Source organism: Physeter macrocephalus, chromosome 3 (assembly GCF_002837175.3).
Source record: "Physeter macrocephalus isolate SW-GA chromosome 3, ASM283717v5, whole genome shotgun sequence".
NCBI classification, from domain to species: Eukaryota; Metazoa; Chordata; class Mammalia; order Artiodactyla; family Physeteridae; genus Physeter; species Physeter macrocephalus.
The window spans coordinates 13,150,881-13,172,200 of record NC_041216.1 but is presented as its reverse complement, the minus strand read 5'-3'; the positions used below and the strand labels follow the sequence as shown (position 1 = coordinate 13,172,200).

The following is a 21,320-nucleotide window of genomic DNA, read 5'->3' as shown; positions in this document are numbered from 1 at the left end:
TCAACCACTGCGCCACCAGGGAAACCCCATTCTTTTTTTAAAAATTTATTTTATTTATTTTTATTTTTGGCTGCGTTGGGTCTTCATTGCTGCGCGCGGACTTTCTCTAGTTGTGGCGAGCGGGGGTTTCTCTTCGTTGCGGTGTAGGGGCTTCTCACTGCGGTGGCTTCTCTTGTTGAGGAGCATGGGCTCTAGGCGAGTGGGTTTCAGTAGTTGTGGCACGTGGGCTCAGTAGTTGTGGCTCACAGGGTCTAAAGCTCAGGCTCAGTAGTTGTGGCACACAGGCTTAGTTGCTCGGAGGCAAGTGGGAATCTTCCTGAACCAGGGTTCGAACCCATGTCCCCTTCATTGGCAGGCAGATTCTTAACCACTGCACCACCAGGGAAGCCCTCATCTTCATTCTTAACTCCTCCAATGGCCTTCCTTTCCCTTAGAATTAACCTTGTGCTCCTCATCGTGGTCTACAAGACCCTGCATGAGCTGGCACTGGGATCTTCTTTTTACTCCTTTTCTTTCTGTCACTCTGCTCCAGCCTGACTGGCCTTCTCCAAGTTCCTCCAACACATGGATTTCACAGCCTTTGCCTGTGCTGTTTCCCCATAGAATCCTGGAATGTTCTGCTTCCAGATCTTCAGCTGGCTCCTTCTCATCCTCCATGCCTTAGCTCCTGAGCCAGGCCTTTCCTGTTCTCACTGTCTCTCTCACATCTCCTTTATAGCCCTTACTGACACCTGGCATATCCTGTCCTTGTCTATATCCACTCCCCTCCTCTCTCCCCACTTCCCCTCTATTTCTACCCACCCCCCCAATGTATACACTCTGCAATAGAATTTCTATGAGAACAGAGACAAAATCTATTTTATTCACACGGGACTCCCAGCCCCTGGAACATTGCCTGGTACATAGAGAGCACTCAAAAATCTGTGTTTACTAAAGACTGCCTGCACTTTTGTGTCTACCTCCCCACCCCTCGCAGCTCACCCCACCCTCTGTATCACATTCTCAGAAGCCAGAAGCCACTAATAGATGGGGACTGAATCTGGAAAGGAGGAAGTTCTGCCCGTGGGTGCAAAAAAAAAAAAATCTGGGATGAATCCAGATACAGTCAAGTGAATCACCTCCTCCCCACACCAGCCCCACCTACCCCTACAGTCCTCCACCACCACCAAAGCAAAAGGCTGACTTGCCAGTTTTGGTGCTAGAGAGGACAAGATTCAAGTCCTGCTGGCTCTGTGACCTTGAATCAGTCTCTGTCTTGGCCTCAGTTTCCTCATCTGTAAAAGGAACACAATAATGGTACCTCATTCACAGGGAGGTTGGGAAGAGTAAATATGGTAATCCACACTCACAGAGGGACTGGGAATCATATCTGGAATGTAATAAGCACTCAAGAAATGCCAGCTGGTATTATTATTAATACTCCAACTGGCACCACCCACCTGCCTTTTAGAACAGAACCCAGTCAGCTGCCTCCATTGGATACAGGACCTTAGTTAAGGCCCTCTTTGGGCCTCAGTCTCCCCATCTGTGACAGGGACTATCAGTAGCTACACTTACGAGTACATGCTCTCCACCAGGCGCTTGGAATATGCACTGTTATGCCCACTAGAGTGTAAGCTCCCTCAGCTCATGACCAGCTTTCTGCCCAGTGCCAGGGACATCATAGGCATGCCCAAAACCTCACTCTTCACCGTCTCTTATTTTCTTTAAATTATCTTATTTTATTTTATTTTATTTTTTCGGTACGCGGGCCTCTCACTGTTGTGGCCTCTCCCGTTGCGGAGCACAGGCTCTGGACGCGCAGGTCCAGCGGCCATGGCTCACGGGCTCAGCCGCTCCGTGGCATGTGGGATCTTCCCGGACTGGGGCACGAACCCGTGTCCCCCACATCGGCAGGCAGACTCCCAACCACTGCGCCATCAGGGAAGCCCCATTTTAACCATTTTTAAGTGTACAGTTCAGCGGCATTAAGTACATTCACATTGTTGTGCAATCATCACCACCATCCATTTCTAGAACTTTTTCATCATCCTCAGTTGAAACTCCCATTAAACACTAACTTCCCAAACCCCCCTTCCCTCGGCCCCTGGTAACCACTATTTTACTTTCTGTCTCTGAATTTGACTATTTTAGTTACTTCAAATAAGTGGACAGAGCCTGGAATTTGGACGGATACATTGGGAGTGGCAGCTCTGCAACTTCTTAGACTTGTAACATGAGGTTGTGCCACTTAATTTCACTGAGCCTGTTTTGCCTCTTCTGAGAAATGGGGATAACACTCCCTACCTGGAAAGGAAATTCCCTGCCTGGAATTTTATCTATGCAAAAGCTCCTAGTACACTGCAGACACAGAGAAAGGGCTTAAGCAATGTTAGTTTCTTTTCCCTTCAATCCTATGAGCAGCTAGTCTCAGGAAGTCATAATGATTAGGCCATAGCATAGACTGAGGTCAAGAGCTCAGATTCTGGTTCTACCACATACCAACTATGTGACCTCAGTTTTCCTATCTGTAAAATGGGGACACTGCTAGTACCTACCTTGTGGGGATTCCATAAGTTAATAACAAGTGTTTAAAATGGCCTGGGGGGTCTTCCCTGGTGGCGCGGTGGTTAAGAATCCACCTGCCAGATGTAAAGAATGGACTTGAGGACACGGGGAGGGGGAACGGTAAGCCTGGGACGAGGTGAGAGAGTGGCATGGACATATATACACTACCAAATGTAAAACAGATAGCTAGTGGGAAGCAGCCGCGTAGCACAGTGAGATCAGCTCGGTGATTTGTGACCACCTAGAGGGGTGGGATAGGGAGGGTGGGAGGGAGACGCAAGAGGGAGGGGATATGGGGATATATGTATACGTATAGCTGACTCACTTTGTTATACAGCAGAAACTAACACACCATTGTAAAGCAATTATAATCCAATAAAGATGTTAAAAAAATAATAATGAACATTGCTTTGCAATCAAATCTAAAAAACAAAACAAAAAAAAGAATCCGCCTGCCAATGCAGGGGACACAGGTTCGAGCCCTGGTCCGGGAATATCCTACATGCCGCGGAGCAACTAAGCCCGGGTGCCACAACAACTGAGCCTGCATGCCACAACTACTGAAATCCATGCGCCTAGAGCCCGTGCTCTGCAATGAGAAGCCACCACAGTGAGAAGCCCGCGCACCGCAACGAAGAGTAGCCCCTGCTTGCTGCAACTAGAGAAAGCCTGCGCGCAGCAACGAAGACCCAACACAGCCAAAAATAAAATAAGTTAAATAAATTAAAATAAATAAATTAAATGGCCTGGCACTTAGTAAGCTTTAGCTGTTATTATTCATGCTGCTGTTGTTACTTAGCTTGAAATAAACATAGTCAAGAGCCAGCAGAGCTGTGGTTCTTCCACCTGGCTGTCCATTAGAGTCATTGAGCGACATTTTAGAAAATTTTCACGGCCAGGCTCTAGCCTCACAGATTCCACTTGAATTTATCTGGGGTGGGACTCTGGTATGAGTATTTTATAAGATCTCCCCAAGTGATTCTATGTGCAACCAGGGATAGGAGGGCCACAATGGTGAGGTAACTAGGAGCATGGGCTCTGGAGTGCAACTGCCTAAGTTCAAATACAACACAGCCAACAAATAGATATATGAATGTGGGAAAGTGTTTTATGGTTTTTTTTTTTCTTTTTTGGCTGCGTAGCTTGCACAGGATCTTAATTTCCTGACCAGGGATTGAACCTGGGCCCTCGGCAGTGAAAGCACAGAGTCCTAAGAATTCTCTGAATGTGGGAATGTTCTTAATCTCTCACGTTACACTGGGTTAATAACAGGACCTGGGAGGTTATATAGATCTAATGTGCTTAGAGCAAGCTCTCAGCAGGTCTGGGTACCACTGTCCCTCAGTTTCCCTGCTGTTTTCAAACTGATTGCAGCCACTGTGGGCCTTGTCCAGTTCATACCCACAGTCTCCCCAAGGGGGCCTGGAAGCCTTGAACATCCCACACGGGGGCCTCTCCTAAACCTGCCAGCTACCCCCAAAGTTATTTTTGGCTCTTCCACTGTTCAGCTTTTTTAGTCACCCAAAATGAACAGAATTATCTCCCAAACAAAATTGTCTGCTCAGAAATCAGAGAGACCCCAAGAATGCTAGAGGGGAGCATAGAACCAGACTGGCCATTCAAGTATGTCTCATATTGAAAAGAAGAAGGAAAAGGGAATTCCCTGGCCGTCCAGTGGTTAGGACTCTGTACTCTCATGCTGTCACTGCCAAGGGAGGGTGTGGGTTCAATCCCCATCAGGGAACTAAGACTCTGCAAGCTGCTCAGCCCAGCCAAAAAAAAGGGAGAGGGAGGGGGATGGGGTGGGGTGAGGGTGAGCTGGGGTGTGGGAAGAGAAGAAAAATTATTCTCTTCAATGTTTAGGAAACAGCGTTTCAGGGGAAAAGAAGAATAACACGGATTGCACATTCAAGACAATTCTTCAAGCTAAAGGAAAAAAAATGCATAGAAAAAAGATTGGAAGGAAATATACCACATGTTAAATACGTGGGGTTTTCTTTTTCCTGCTTCTCCATCCTTTTATGCATTTTAGAATTTTCTGCAGTGAACAGGTAATTACAGGAAAAACAATTAAGTGAAAAAATAAAAAAGGAAAGCCTTCACATGACTTTTTCGCCTCTTAAAATAATCATCTTTTTGCCTTATTTCTTAGTTCCTTCTTTTTGTCAAAAAATTTTGTCAAAAAATTTTAAAGAATTTTCTCCACTCGCTGTTTCTGCTACTTCTCCCACTTACCATTTGATTCACTCCAATCTGGCCTCCTCCCTAACCTCAGAGCTGACCCACCCTGGAAGGATCAGCAATATCCTCTTAGCTGCTAAGTCCAATGACTTCTCCTTTTTCCTTGCCTGATCTCTCTGCAGTATCTGGCATTGTTGGTGCCATCTTCTTCTTCTTTTTTTAAAAAAATATTTATATATTTATTTATTTAGGCTGTTCCAGGTCTTAGTTGTGGCATGCGGGATCTTCAGTTGCGGAGTGTGGGCCCTTTTAGTTGCAGCATGGGACTTAGTTGCAGCATGCAGACTCTTAGATGTGGCATGAAGACTTCTTAGTTGCGGCACACATGCGGGATCTTGTTCTCCGACCAGGGATCAGACGTTGGCCCCCTGCACTAGGAACACGGAGTCTTACCCACCAGACAAGTCCCGCCATCCATCCCCTTCTGGAAGCGCCCTGCTTGCTCTCTGGGCTTCTTTTCTCTTCTCTGTCCAGGGAGCTAAGCATTCTTACCACTTCTGGTTGGTTCCTTCAGGTTCCTCAAGGCTTAATGTTCCCCAGGTTTGGGCCCCGCATTCCCTGCACACTCTTCCTGGGTGACCCATCCACTCTTGGCCTCTGTGGCCCATCTACATTGACAGGTCCCAAAATCCAGTCCTGGACTCTTGCCTCAGACCAGTCAATCCAACTTCCTCTGGATGCCTTCATTTAGATGTCCCTCAAACACCGCAGACTCAACAAGTCCAAATGGACTCATTATTTCTACTTTCCCTCAATCCCGAACAAACTCTTCCTGCTTTGTTCCTTCACTTGGGGTCATCCTTGTCCCTTTCTCTCACTCCCCGCATTTGCTTGGTCACTAAGACCTGTTGGTTCCAATTTGGAACTGTGTCTGGAGCACCACCATGAACTCTGCCCTGCATGAGCCCCTCTCTGTCTTGTGGGGATGATCCTAGCAAGATGATCCTAGTCTCCCTCACATAGTTTCATTTTTCTTGTCTTTCTCCTCTCCAGTTCGTATCTCCTAATTTTTCTGATCATTCATTCATTCATTTGATCAACAAACATTTGCTGTGCACCAAACTCTATAGGTTGACACAAAATAGATAAATAAGTAATCCAGGGGATTTCACATTGTGGGGATTGCTATGAAGGTAAGCGGGGGGGTTGAGAGAAAATGACTAGGACATGGATGGGCGTTCTCTCAGACATGGTGCCCTGAATAGTCCCCCAAATGAACCTGACAAGTGCCCTGGTGGAACTGGGAGCAACAATGATAGGGAAGAAGGTGGCTGGGGACCCCACTTTAAGGTTGGGAGCCAGTGAAGGTCTGTGAGGAAGGATAGATGAGAGTGCGCTCTGAAGACTTGAGGGAGGAGCTTCCCAGCTAGGGGGAAGAGCCAGTGACAAGGCCCTGAGAAGAGTTCCAGGCACAAAGAGAGTATCCAGAGCACAGTGAGTGAGGAGCAGAGGAGGGCAGGAAGGAGATCATACATGGTGGCCCTAGTGAGAGGTCTGGATTTTATTCTAAGTGCAATGGGAAGCTACTGAAGGGTTTTTAACAGGGAAGTCACATAATTTGATGTTATTTCTTTAAAGGGTTACTCCCTTTAAGTGCCTAGGGCGGATAACATTTGCAGGTGGGTGGATAGGGTTGCTGAGTATTAGAAAATTACTTCAGTGGTCCAGGTAAGTCCTGTGGGCTGGGGCTGGGTGTTAGCACTACAGCTGAAGAGGACTTAAACCTCCCTTGGGTCCCCACTCCTTGTAGGTATCTCCTTACCCCGTATGAGAACCATCTGGTTCCAGCCCCCCTCTTCAGCCCCATTTCCCTGTATTTCTTTGTACATGTTCTTTTTGGAATGCTCTTCCCCATTTTTCCCTTTGATGAACTCCTACTCATTGTTTGAGACCAGGCATAAATGCCCCCTCCTCTGTGAAGCCTTTCAGGAATCCTCCAGGGAGAGTCTTTTGCAATTTTTCTGTGCTTTGTTTATATCTCTATGATAACACCTATCACACTGTACTACTGTCTTGTATGTTTACAATTCTGTCTCTGAAGAAGGTAGACCGAGAACTTCTGGAAGGCAGGGACAGGGTTTTGGTTAATGTTCAATGAGTGCATGATGCATAATCAAAAGATATAGATGATCTTGCTATGAAATAGTTCACAAAGGTCAAGAGTCCACTCATGACCAGCCCCTATTATATTCAAAATCACCTACTAATGTGTACGTTCTTGATCATAAGAACAGATATGAACATGGCTACTAAGTCTCCTTATTTGATCCTGGAAACAGCCCTCAGAGGTGGGCACAGTGGGAAAATCATCTCTATTTTACAGATGAGGAAATCAAGGCTTAAGGGAGTTGTGACTTGGCCAAGATCCCTGGGCTGCGATAACCAAGCCTAGAATCCAGGTTGTCTGACCCCCAAATCCTATTCTATTGTTTGACTCCTGGGCTGCCTACCTGTTCTTGAATCAAGAACCTGTAAAACTTCCTGTCACCTCATCATGACAGAGGAGACAGAGATCAGAGATGTGACTCGTAGGAAGGGGCAAGATGGAGAAGCAATTCTCTCTCCCCTTCCAAAACAGTGCCTGCATACCACTACCTCATTCGTTCTTAATAACGGTAGCAACCATCTGAGTGGTTATGACCATGTACTCTGCAGAAAGAAAGGCCTGAGTTTACATCCCGGCTATACCATTTACAAGTTTTGCGACCTTGAGGGATTAGTTAACTTCTCTTGGCCTCCTGTATTTTATCTGTAAAACGGGAGTGAAAAGAAGCTATTTAGTAGAGCTGCCAAGAAGAGTATATGAGACAAAAACATCTTCCCTAAGGCCTGGCCATAGAGAGGTCTTAATACTTGCTAATCACTATTACTGGCCCCAGGAACTTTCCTAAGCATTTTCAAGGATCACTTCTTTTAACACTTAACAGCAACCTACGTCCTAGGCGAAATAGGGGCTTACAGCTAGCTGTTCACTAACCCCCAAAGAATTTATGACTTGAACCCAGAACAAATCTCACAACCAGAAAAGGCTTGACAAACATGCATGGGTGAGAACGCAAAGGAGTTTGCTTACTGACTCTATACTGAACCAGATCTTTGATTCCAAAATGATAGTTGTATCATCACTTCTGAAGGTCTGATGAACGTAAGCTTCATAACCGGATTTGAGGAAGTAAGAGGGGCAGAGTCCTCCAAGGGGAGTCCTGACTTTGAGAGACATGCCTTTGCCCCCGACTGCGAATGAGGTGAGTCTTTAATTTAGACCTCGTTTTCCTCACCCATAAAGTGGGGTTAGAAGAGTTATCAGGGTCCCTGGCGTCCCTCCCAACACTAATTTTCCAGGGCAGGAGATTCTTGGTCTGATAAAGGCCCCAAACCCTCCGGCTGAAGTTCATCCTCCGCGGGGCCGGCAATAGGGACGCGTCCCCTTTAAGGAGCCAACTCGCCGGCGGCGGCGGCCGGAAGTGTTGAAGCCGGGCCTGGCGGCGGCGGTGGCGGTACCGGCCGTGGCGGCGTCTGCGCATGCTCCGTCGCCCGCCCGCCCTGGCCGCTCGCCGCCCGCCCGCCCGACGGAGACGGTGAGGAGGGGGAGGGGTGGGCGCGCGGGCGCGGGCGCGGGGTGGGGTGGGGGCGGGGGGGCGGGCGCGGGGGCCGCGCGGCGGCCGGCGAGGGCGGGCGGGCGCGCAGGGGGCGGGGGGCTCCTGCCTCCGCGGGCGCCTCCCCACGCCCTGTGCGTGCCGCCGCCGCCGCCGGGGAGCGAGCGGACGTCGCGGCGCCGCGGGGGGGTGGGGGGACGCTGCCGCTGGGTCCGCCCGAGCAGCCGGGCCGCCCCCAGCGCGGCCGGCCGCAGCGCCCGGGTCCGGACCCCGGCTGAGAGGAGCCGGGGGCCGGCGAGCCTGGCATTGGGGGGCCCCAGAGCCCCGGACCGAGGGTCCCGGAAGTCCTCGGCCGAGGGACCAGGAGGGGCCGGAGCGACTCCGGACTGAGAGGCCCAGACGCCCAGGACCCTGGGGAGGGGTCCGGGGATCCAGGGGTATCCCCAAAGGCGGGATCCGGGGAGCACCAGGCCCTTCGATGAGAAGCTGGGGAGAGGCCTGGGCCAAGCTGGGGAGAGGCCTGGGTCGCGTTCAGGCTAGGGGATAGTGGTGAAAGTGGGGCGAAGGGTGAAGGAAGCCCGCTGCCCGCCCGGGAGGATTCCTCGGAGCCTTGGGGTGGGGAGCAAGAGCAGAGAGTGGGTTGCTGAAGAAAGGAGGGTCCACGCTTCACCCGGGGGCGCGTTAGAGGCCTCGGTCATTCACTCCAGGGGGAAAGAAGCAGGTGCTTCCCCGAAGGCATGGTGACAGGTCCGGTAGTGGGAGCAGGGGACAAGGAGGAAGAGCTCCAAGGGAAAGTGAGCAGGCCCCTACCTTCCCCTAGATGAGGGGGCGGTAGGAAGATACCTCAGAGCCTCCAGAGGAAGGAATGAGAAGGGTCCAGATCTGTGAGGGAATAACAGAGCTGAGTACCTCCTGATATTATGGGTGGAGAGCAGGGTGATCTGGTCTGTCGGGGGTGGGGAAACCCGTGTTTTTGAGGACCGGAGGGAAGATAATTGATGGGAAGAAGGCTAGAGTACCCTTGCTTTCTAAAATGACAGGGGAATTGGCCTGCTGTCTTCTAATTGAGGGGCAGGAGAGGTGAGGGCAGACTCTTGCTTGAAGGTCCTGGAGTGTGATCCACCCAGATTAAGGCACGTCAAGTCTTGACCTAGGGATCAAGGGAAGGCTTGGCCGTCTAAGGATCAGGAGGAGGCCTGCATTCTCCTCTCAAGATGAGAGAAATTCCAAAACACTTCCTAACAGACACAGCAGGGGCCTTAACTGGTGTCTGTTTAGGAGAACCAAGAAGTGGCATTTTCCTCCTTAACCTGGAGGATTAGGGAAAGGGAGGATCAGGTAATTCTAGTCTCACAGAGGATTCTTTTTCTCTCTTTGGGGGACTTCTTCATTAAATGGACTGACTCCCCTAATTTGTCAGCCTTTTATCAATTATGTGTATTTAAATTAGTCTACTGACTTGATGACTTTTGTCATTAGTTGTTAGTCAACCACTTATTCATATTTACTTCAACAAACATATTGAATAGCCAACTTGTATTCAATTTCATTGGGTTAGTTTGGGCTGTATTTTGGTCTTGTCCTAAGCAGAAGTCTCGTCAACTATAGTACGGTGACCCTTCAAAAAACCCTTTTACTGGTCAAGCAGATTTGGAAAAGAATACAATAAAATTCCTAGTAATGAAAACTGAAATGATTGAAATTTAGAACTTAATTTTAAAAAGATAAAGAATAGATTTGACACACTTGAAGAGAAAAATCATGAAAGGGAAGATAGACGTGAAAAAACAAAACATTCACACACTCACAAAAAACCCTTTTATGCTATTGCTTCCCTAAACACCTACGTAGTGGTCACCAATATGTGACTTATCCTAAACTTCATTTGCCCTGGCTCTTTTCCTCACAGTGGTCCTATGTAGTGATCTTATTGGCTTCATTACATCTGGTAGCACCCTGGATCACCTACTAAATACGTGAGGAGGGATAAAGGAAAAAAAAAATCCAGGAGTTTTGGCCTCATGTAATAATAAAGTTTTAACTTGGAAATTTCTTAAGAATAGATCACACAGTCTACAAAAATTACAATGAAGTATGGAATAAATACATTTTGGAGTTAGAAAATTTCAGAATATCTAGTATTTCTGTTAGTCCATGTCAACTACCAACTCTGATGTTCCTATGATCATGTGACACTTGTGCTTACATCTTGCCATGTTTTAAACAATTTTCAGGACACAAAGTGAATACAATCCAGAATAAGTCAGATTATCATTTGTTTAGTTTTTTTTTTTTTTTTTTTTTTTGCGGTACGCAGGCCTCTCGCTGTTGTGGCCTCTCCCGTTGCGGAGCACAGGCTCCGAACGCGCAGGCTCAGCGGCCATGGCTCACGGGCCCAGCCGCTCCGCGGCACGTGGGATCTTCCCAGACCGGGGCACGAACCCGTGTCCCCTGCATGGGCAGGCGGACTCTCAACCACTGCGCCACCAGGGAAGCCCCTGTTTAGTCTTTTGATAGTTTATGTGAGTAGTCGTGCTTACTTTCAAGGTGTCTTATTTGTCTTTGAAAATAGCTACAAATAATTTTTCCTTTTCACATAAGTTTGACATATTTCCTTCATGTGTGCTCCTAGAATTACAGAGTGTTGTGAGATTCCACAATGAATACTCTAAGGCCCCTTCCATGAAATACCCAAAGGAGCAACTCACTCATCTTGCCTTAGGAGTTTTGGTTGCTATAAACAAGAGCTACTTTTCAGTTTACACTCAGCTCGAAGAGATGACCTTGCAATTAGCCAGTGTAGTCTGTAGAGCTGGTTCGGGTTACTTGCTAGGAATATGGTATATAGGATAATAAGAGATATTCAACCCAAACTTGCTTCTCTAAAGAATGTAAGAATTGCCATGTTGGATCAGACCTGTGTCTCTGACTGACACTGAGAGATATATCGTGGATGATTATAATTATCTTCTCTGTTAAACTCTCAGAAGGTTAGAGCAGCAGCCAGAACCTTCCTCTTGAGTTCCGAGGTGTTGGGGGGGGGGGTAAGGAGTAAACTATGAGTTCTTATTGAAGAAAGTATTAATCAGGAAGTTAGTCTACCACTTATTCAGAGTATTGTAGAGAGGACTCAACCTTAGTGTAGAAGGTTGAACTAGAAGCATCTTAATTCTGCTTCTCGAACCCATTAATTTACCTATGCTATTAATTTTTTAACATTTAAACCATTTTTTTGAAATAATAAATTCCCTACGATTGTTACAAGCTAAAGTATTACATCTTTTAAATTCATTAAATATGTAACAGAATAGTGCTTGACAACAAACAAGTGTCCGACAGATGTTAGGTGTGATTATTTTAATTCACCCTACATTTTTATGGTTCAAACTTTGACGATATCTATTGGTTCAATTATTCTAGGATTTGATGGCATTTTATACTTCATCATATCCCTTTTGGCTTTTTCTAGACTCAAGGGTCCTAATCATTTAGGTTCTATTGCTGGCAGCCAGCCACACCAGTCCACTGATTCTCTAATCTCCACGCCCGCTAGTTTTGTGTGTGTGTGTGGGGAGCTGGGGCGGGTACGCGGGCCTCTCACTGTTGCGGCCTCTCCCGTTGCGGAGCACTGGCTCCGGACGCGCAGGCTCAGCGGCCATGGCTCACGGGCCCAGCCGCTCCGCGGCATGTGGGATCTTCCTGGACCGGGGCACGAACCCGTGTCCCCTGCATCGGCAGGCGGGCTCTCAACCACTGCGCCACCAGGGAAGCCCCACCCCCGCCAGTTTTAAACCTTCAATTTACGTAAGTTTAGATTGTATATTGTAGTATCTTGCAATTACTATTTTCCTGTACTATGTGACAGTGTCACACATCTCTTTCCCTTCTGTAGCTCCTTAAGAGCAGATAACATCCCTTTTCATATCCAGGGAGCCTAAGTCTGTGTCCGATGTGGAGTAGGGACTCAGTACATATTGAACTGGCCATAATGATGGGCAATAAGCAAGGCAGCTTAGCCTGAGCTGTCTAAGCAAATTTATATCCCCTCAGTTAAAGACGAGAAAATTCTAGAAGTCTTTTAGGGTAAAGTGAGTTACCTATTGCACAAAAATTTATTACATACATGCTATGTGCCATATTTTCTTAGGAAGTTTTAGGTAGGCAGTTTTGTAAATAGAAGTCTGATATTTGAAAACTATTTATTACACTCGAGAGTCCTGGGCACTGAGCTAGCACAGGGGAGCCTGTTGAAAAAGAAAAGCTATCCTTTCTCTGCCAGAATGTAGTCTGATGGGGAGAGGCTGACAAAGGGGGTTTATGGTTGTGACAGGGGTGCTGCAGGTGCTGAGGAAGCAAGAAGACCCTCTCAGATCTAGTCAGGGATGTCACAGATGGCCTCTCTGAGGAAGCGATGTTTTAAATAAGTCATAAAAGTTTAGCAGTGACTTGCCAAAGAGGAAAGAGAAGAGAATTCCTGGTAGAGCAAACAAGTGTGAAGGCTCAGGTGAAGAAATATGGCGTAGTTGAGAAATTGGAAAAAATGCAATGGCAGGAGCCCACAATGTGAGAGGAAGAACTGTAAGAAATGAGGCTAGCAGGGTGGGCAGGGGACAGATTTGGTGGGTTTTGTAAGCCATGTTAGGGTCTTTGCACCTTAATAGCAGCAAAGGGAATGCACTGAAGGATTTTTAAGTGGGGGAAAATGGCCTTTAGTAAGATGACTTTGTCTGCCCTGTAGATAATGAATTGGAGATCAAGACCAGAGATTAGGGTACTGATGAGAAGCAGCTGGAAAAATCCAGGTAACAGTGTGGTGGCTCAGAATATGATGATGGCAGCACAGATGGAGAGTGGGGGTTGGTTAAAAGAGATATATAGGTGATAGAATGGATAGGATTTGGTGGTTGGTTGGATTTAGAAAGAGAAAAAAGAGGAGTCAAAAATAGCTCCTTAGTTTCTGGCTTGAGAAAATGGGTGGAGGGTAGCACCATTTATTGAGGCAGGAAACATAGGAGCAGGTTTGAGAGGGAACAGGCTTTCAGTTTAAGGTGCCTACAAGATATTTTAAGAGGCTTTTAGATATAGGAGGTGTTGAATCCAGGAAAAAAGTTTGAATGTGAGAATCATAAAGGGCAGAAGTCTAAGTCATATATGAGGAATTTTAAGTAGGTCAAACACAAACAAAAATTGATTGAACCAATGTATGTCAGTGCCTATGATGAGCAAGGCTGTGGGAGACAAGATTTTTATTTTTATTTTATTTTTAATTTAAAAAAAATTTTTGGCTGTGCCACGGCATGAAAGAAGCAAGATTTTTAGATAAGCAGCACCTGTCCTCACAGAGAGTATAGTGTAGTCATGGAGGTAGACGTCTATTCAGTTAACTGCAATGCAAGGCACAGTGTGATAAATACTAGAGGAGAGCTGCAAGCAAGTATTGGGGGACCTCAGAAAAGAAAATGGTTTGGCAGTGGCTTTGTGGAGGAGTGAGCTTTGAGCTGGACCTTGAAGGGAGAAGGAGATGAGGGAAAAAGGAGTTTTGGGCTTATGGAATAACAAAGGTAGAGAAACCTGAAAGTACATATTATACGTTCAGAAATCTGTGGGAGGTTGGTGTGGCTGGATCTTAAGATTCTTGGGATACTATAGTTGCAGATGAAACTGGGAAAATTTGGGGGCCAAATGAGGGAGATTTTGAGTGCCATGTTAAATGTGTGTATTATAGGCAAACAATTGCTGTGGCAGAGCTGAAATGTGGATTCGGTCATCTGAGTACTAGTTACATATTCACACTTGCATCCATTGTCTGTCTAAGCACAGTTCAGCACAGTCCTAATCATCTTCAAGTACTCACATATCTAAGTAAATAGAGTGTTCTTATCCATATTCTCTTATGTGACTCTCTCTTTTCAGCTGTGAAGACTAACAGCTGCAGAATAACTTGGGGACCTCTGAGTTTTCATTAAGATTGAGTTACTTTAGAGTCAAGGAGTTTGTGGTACTGGACATTGGTTTCCCCAACAGCTCTGCAGGGGATATGTCAGACAAGACCCTATCTCCATTCAATATGAGGCAAAGAGGTATTAAGACATTCCTGGAGGTCATACAATTGGATTCAGCATTTATTAAAAAACCACACGCTGCGAACCATCTTTCTTTTTCCCATACAACTTAGTTTAGTTAGCAGATACTTATTAGTATCTGCTTATTAGTATCTACTCACAAAGGACAGAGCACTTGATGAGGGATAATGGCTGATTGCAAAGAAAACAGATGATTCTTAATTCCTAGGAGCTTAGTTTGGGATGGAATTAGTGGTGTGCTGTAAACCAGCTCTCTAGAAGAAAAAATACCCTGATTTGTAATGTTTGTCAATTTCTGTGGTGTATATTCTCCCAGCAACTGATTTCAAGCTACCAACTTGATGTCACTAAACTTGGAGTTGGGAAGAGATGTGCACAGTTGGTTCTCAGGAGCTGGTAGAGCTGGCTCCAGCACACCACGGGGTGAATCACACATACTAAGAAAACCTACAATAACAAGTGAGTACTAAGGCATTTCTGGAAAGATCAGAGCCTATGTCAGCCCCTTCTCACAGTTCCCATCTTTTTCAGAGGACCATGATCTGCAGGGTTCCCTGGGAATTAATAGTTATTATCTTGGTGTTCCTTTCCTATGGTTGCCATCTTTTCAAACCAGACAAATTTACTGGTGCTTCTTGTTTCTGACAGCAGCTCCAGCTATCTGACTTCATGTGAAAGATGGCTAATGCGGAAGTGAGTGTCCCAGTGGGGGATGTGGTTGTGGTACCCACTGAAGGAAATGAAGGGGAGAACGCTGAAGATACCAAAACCCAAGTGATCTTGCAGTTACAGCCTGTGCAACAAGGGTAAGTGACTAGAGATTTGAATATTTTGAAAAATTTGGGAGGTTCAAAGAGTGAGGAAATTATAACTTTAAGGTGATTTAGCACAATGGAACATTCAACATCAAACTCTCAGAGCTAAGTTTTCATCTAATGTATTGTGTGCTATATTTGTCATTCAGTACTTATTACAACAGTTTGCTGTTTCCTTGTCTCTCTCCGTCTTCTCTACTGTGAGTTCCTTGGGGATAAGTTACATGGTTCCCTCATCTTACTTATCCACACTGTTTAGCACAAGGCCTTGGTACATGTTTACCAAAAGACAGTGTAGTTAGAGTCAGAGGAGAATAGGCAACTGTAAAAGTATTCCTACCAGAAGTTCTCTGGACCCTCGTGGATGGGCAAATTACTAAGCTTAGTCTATCAAAAAATATTTATCAACCACCTACCATTACACAACGTATTTCAAAGGTGGTGAAAGAAATATAGCACATGGTTCCAACCATCATGAAGCTTGTAGTCTAGTTGTGCAAGGCAAAAATACATGTTTGTAAATAGAGATCACTTACATGGCAAAACCTAAGAAGTGCAGAGTGGCATGGTTAGGATGTGCTTTTGAATTCAGAGGATCACTATGAATTTGAAAGAAGATATAAGATTTTTCAGTGGTCTTGAAAGTTAAATGGGAACTAGATCTGCAGAGAGAAGTGGGGGGTAGTTATTTAAAATAATTTTTTTTTATTTTTAAAGTTTTTTTTGTTTTGTTTTGTCAGCTATAGTTTTTGTTTGTTTGTTTGTTTTGGCTTTGCCACGTGGCACGTGGGATCTTAGTTCCCCAACTAGGGGTGGAACCCATGCCCCCTGCATTAGAAGCATGGAGTCTTAACCACTAGACTGCCAGGGAAGTCCCAGGGAGGTATTTATTTTATTTTGGGGAATGTATAAAAGATTCTTCAAGGATCAGAAGTGTTCTTGGGCAAACATATACAGTTGGCCCTCTGTATCTGTAGGTTCCGCATCCACAGATTCAACCAACCTTGGATAAAAAATATTAAAAAAGAAAATAATCCAGAAAGTTTGAAAAAGCAAAATTGAATTTGCCACATGAAAGCAACTATTTACATAACATTTACATTGTATTAGATATTATAAGTAATCTAGAGATGATTTAAAGTATATGGGAGGGGGCTTCCCTGGTGGCGCAGTGGTTGAGAGTCCGCCTGCCGATGCAGGGGACACGGGTTTGTGCCCCGGTCCAGGAAGATCCCACATGCTCCCCTGGTGGCGCAGTGGTTGAGAGCCCGCCTGCCGATGCAGGGGACACGGGTTTGTGCCCCGGTCCAGGAAGATCCCACATGCTGTGGAGCGTCTGGGCCCGTGAGCCATGGCCGCTGATGAGCCTGCGCGTCTGGAGCCTGTGCTCCACAACGAGAGAGGCCACATCAGTGAGAGGCCCGCGTACCGCAAAAAAAAATAGAAAATAAAATAAAAAAGTATATAGGAGGGACTTCCCTGGTGGCTCAGTGGTTAAGAATCTACCTGTCAATGCAGGGGACACAGGTTCGCTCCCTGGTCCGGGAAGATCCCACATGCTGTGGAGCAACTAAGCCCATACGCCACAACTACTGAGCCTGCATTCTAGAGGCTGCGAGCCATAACTACTGAGCCCGCGCGCCACAACTACTGAAGCCCGTGTGCCCTAGACCCTGCGTGCTGCAACTACTTAGCCTGTGCTCTAGAGCTCGTGAGCCACAACTACTGAGCCTATGCGCCACAACTACTGAAGCCCGCTTGCTCTAGGGCCCGCGTGCCACAGCTACCCAGCCTGTGTGTTGCAAATACTGAAGCCCATGTGCCTAGAGCCCGTGCTCTGCAACAAGAGAAGCGACCGCAATTAGAAGCCTGTGCACCGCAATGAAGAGTAGCCCCTGCTCGCCACAACTAGAGAAAACCCGTGCACAGCAATGAAGACCTAACACAGCCAAAAATTAAAAAAAAATTTTTAAATAAAAAATAAAAAAAATAAAGTATATGGGGGGATGTACGTAGGTTATATACAAATATTCAGTACTATGCTATTTTATAAGGGACTTGAACATCTGTGGATTTTGGTATTTGCAGGGGTGTCCTAGAAGCAATCCCCCACTGATACCAAGGGACGGCTGTAATCCAATTCCAGTCTACTAAGTAATGTACCTTGCCTTAAAAACAGTTAACCTATCTTGGTAATTTAAAAAGCTTTTTAGTATAGGAAATTTCAAATATACCCCAAAATAAAGAAAATATAATGAACCCCCATGTAAGCATCCATCACCCAGCTTCAACAGTTATCAACACATGGCCAGTCCTTTTTTTTTCACATGGCCAGTCTTGTTTCATCTCTATATCCACCCACTCCTGAATTTTTTTGAAGCAAATCCCAGACATTAGTATGTATCTGTAAAAGATAAGGACTTTTTCTTTTTAGTTTTAAAAATATAAACATAGGGCTTCCCTGGTGGCGCAGTGGTTGAGAGTCTGCCTGCCAATGCAGGGGACACGGGTTCTAGCCCTGGTCTGGGAAGATCCCGCATGCCGTGGAGCAACTAGGCCCGTGAGCCATGGCCACTGAGCCTGCGCTCTAGAGCCCGTGAGCCACAATTACTGAGCCCGCGCGTCTGGAGCCCGTGCTCTGCAACAAGAGAGGCCGCAATAGTGAGGGGCCCGCGCACCGCGATGAGGAGTGGCCCCCACTTGCCGCAACTAGAGAAAGCCCTCGCACAGAAACGAAGACCCAACACAGTCATAAATAAATAAATAAATAAATATATATATATAAACATAGTTTGCTGACATTTCTGAATATTGTTGAGCATAAAGGAAATATTCTAAGGTCTATAAGGGAAAGTTGATATAAATAATGCCTAACATATAGCCTACAGAGTGGTTTAAATTTTTATTGGCACCAACAGATTATGCATGCTTATTCAAACTCATTTGTTTGGGAATTTTGTTTGATACATATACACATACTTGTAGTTGTTACCTTTTGAGGTAGGGTAACATCAGGAAGAATTAAAGGGCAGGTTCTTTAGTTCTCCGCAGCTTTATTTTCTTTTTTCTTTTTTTTTTTTTTTTTTAGAATTTATTTTCTTATGGAGTCATCATTTCTTCTGTCTTTCGTAAAGTACTCCAGTTGTCATTTGTCCTATCCCCAGTAGAGACAGAAAAAACTTCTCTGCTACTTAGAGACTTAATTCTTTTGAAGATTTGGTTCCACTTATTTTTCTGTTTGTCTTTTTTATTTTCCAAATGATACTGCCTTTTCTGGAAACCTCTCATTGCTTGCTTAGGTAGAGGGATCTTTGTTCAACATATATTGACTCCCCACTCCACTGTTTACACTGAATTTTAGTGCATGAGCTAGTGAATAAACATTTTGAGGTATTGCATTTTTTTTTTGAGGTATTGTATTTTGAGATGCCTGTCAGTTGATTTTTCTAGTTATATTATTTTATTATTTGAATATTTTATTGCATTTTAGTCTCATTTTATAAAAATGAGCAGGGTACAAAAACAGTGATTCTAGTCATAAGAAATACTGGTCTCATAATTTTAATACACTTGAGACAGAGATGGAAATCATCAGGTGTCAGTCTTCAGCCTCATCACACTTAACCTGCTTGGCTACAGTTCAAGTATGAAGGAGAGAAACAATCAAAGAGTGTATATGAATTGCTAGGAATAAATTGGTAAAGATTATATTTAAAAGGCAAGAAATAATTAGGGATTTTATATAAGTATTTCTAGATTTCAATATATAATTCCTCTTGCCCATCTTTTTAGCTTTTACGTATATGACATTTAATACTTTCTCAAATATTCATCATATACACATTTTCAGGAATACATTGTGAAGCAAAAGTAGAGTGTCTGGTAACAGTCTCTTAATATGAATACATAGAACCTGACGCATAGTGTAAGTTGATACTTTCATAATAATACTAGATTGGTTTTTTTCTTTTTATAAATTTATTTATTTTTGGCTGTGTTGGGTCTTCATTACTGTGCGCGGGCTTGCTCTAGTTGCGGTGAGCTGGGGCTACTCTGTTTTGGTGCACGGGCTTCTCATTGCAGTGGCTTCTCTTGTTGTGGAGCACGGGCTCTAGGCATGTGGGCTTCAGTAGTTGTGGCATGCAGGCTCAGTAGTTGCACGGGCTTAGTTGCTTCATGGCATGTAGGATCTTCCCGGACCAGGGATTGAACCCGTGTCCCCTGTATTGGCAGGCAGATTCTTAACCACTGTGCCACCAGGGAGGTCCCTAGATTGGTTTTAAAATATGTCCACATTCAACTTTTTAAAAAAACATAGATACTGAGGTACTCAGAAGCCTTTTTTTTTTTTTGCGGTACGCGGGCCTCTCACTGTTGTAGCCTCTCCCGTTGCGGAGCACAGGCTCCGGACGCGCAGGCTCAGCGGCCATGGCTCACGGGCCTAGCCGCTCCGCGGCATGTGGGATCTTCCCGAACCGGGGCAGGAACCCATGTCCCCTGCATCGGCAGGCGGACTCTCTACCACTGCACCACCAGGGAAGCCCTAAGAAGACTTTTAATTCTGGGAGTTTTTCAACGAAGAAGGCTTGTTCAGCCTATGCTTTCTCTTTAAAAAAAAAAAAAAAAAAAAAAAAAAAGATGGTTATTAACTTTTTCAAATAAAACCTTTAAAACATACTTAAAAATTCCTCAGGAGGAGTGAAGGTACTAAGATTCCATCACCATTCTTGGCTTTCTAATTCATTTTGGATTCATAACAGAGTTTTTAACAATGAGATCAGGGACTGGTGATTTTAGTATTACATAAATTTACTCAGTGTGCTGAGTGGAATAGTTCAATTTGAGGAGTAGTGACCTTACTTTCCTTATCATGCTCATATCCCTCCCTAGTAGTAAGTTTAAGGCCTTAGGAAGCTGTATAAACTCTTTCAGATCAGTAGGGTACCCCTTAGTTTATGTAATAATCCCACATTCAATTAATCAGAATATCTTTCCTTATCATTCAAGATAAAAAGAACTTTGTGGATTTTCAGTTTTCAGTGAATTAGAATACAATGATGTAGACTTAACTTTAAAACTCTAGTAAACATAATTTTACCTCACTTCGATGATTCATAAGGCATGTCGGTATCTCATAACGCCTTAACATTTTAAACATATTTTATGATTTTTTACCATAATCGTAGTAGGTATAGAGAATTAGGCTAAATCCATCACTATCCTGAGTTGCTTTAGAAAGATTTTCCTGATAAAAATCTTGTTTGCCCATAAAAATATAGACTATTCCCTGACTTCCCACCCCAAGTGCAATTTTCCGGTTGTTGAAATTATGTATAGACAAGAATTTATTCTTTTAAAGAATTTTGCACATACTGGTCAAGTTAGAATGAGCTTACCAAATTTACTTGAAGCAGTGGTTTTTTTTGGCTACGCTGCAGCTTGCCAGATCTTAGTTCCCTGACCAGGGATCGAACCTGGGCCCCTGGCAGTGAGAGCGCCATGTCCTAACCACTGGACTACCACGGAATTCCAGAAGCAGCAGTTTCTCATGTGTATCACATTCCTCATTCATTTACCGGTCATTTATTGTGTGCTGTGCCATGTTCCAGTTAGCACACGACATGCCAGGTATACAAAATGAATAAAATGTAATCTCTGCTCTCGGGGACATTTTTTTTTTTTTTTTTTTGCACGTGGCCTGCAGGATCTCAGCTCCCTGACCAGGGGATTGAACCCGGGCCATGGTAGTGAAAGCTTGGAATCCTAACCACTAGGCCACCAGGGAACTCCCTCTCAGGGACCTTTTAGACTATGCCCAAGGAGAGAGAGAGACAGGTAAACAAGTATATAGTATGAAGTGTTATAGTTGTTGTGACAAAAGCCTAAAGTACAGTTGCATCACAAAGGAGGAAGTGGGTGATTATACTGGAGGATTGAGATGGAAGGAAAAGCATCATACAGGCTACTCATTAAAAAACAAAAGATGGGGAAGGATGTTCTGGGAAGAGGGAGAAGAGCAAAAATAGACGGTGTAAAAG

At 45.0% G+C, this 21,320-nt stretch overlaps 1 protein-coding gene and 1 non-coding gene across 8 annotated transcripts in view; one reads left to right on the top strand and one right to left on the bottom strand.

The window, feature by feature from the left end:
- The first annotated feature begins 8,281 nt into the window (after window positions 1-8,281).
- GMEB1 (glucocorticoid modulatory element binding protein 1) overlaps window positions 8,282-21,320 on the top strand; it is a 29,409-nt gene continuing 16,370 nt past the window's right edge. For 2 of the 7 annotated variants that reach the window (XM_028487267.2, XM_028487251.2), the window contains exons 1-2: window positions 8,282-8,366; window positions 15,116-15,273. In XM_028487267.2, coding sequence (XP_028343068.1) covers window positions 15,146-15,273 — 128 coding nt within the window. In that variant the 5' untranslated portion in view covers window positions 8,282-8,366; window positions 15,116-15,145. Of the gene's footprint in view, window positions 8,367-11,648; window positions 12,189-12,654; window positions 14,927-15,115; window positions 15,274-21,320 lie in introns of those variants that run through there. The other 5 variants (XM_055083334.1, XM_007100874.4, XM_055083331.1 and 2 more) reach the window with 5 other exon arrangements.
- Window positions 20,736-20,808, bottom strand: TRNAE-CUC (transfer RNA glutamic acid (anticodon CUC)). The gene has a single exon. It is a non-coding gene; the product is annotated as a tRNA-Glu (tRNA).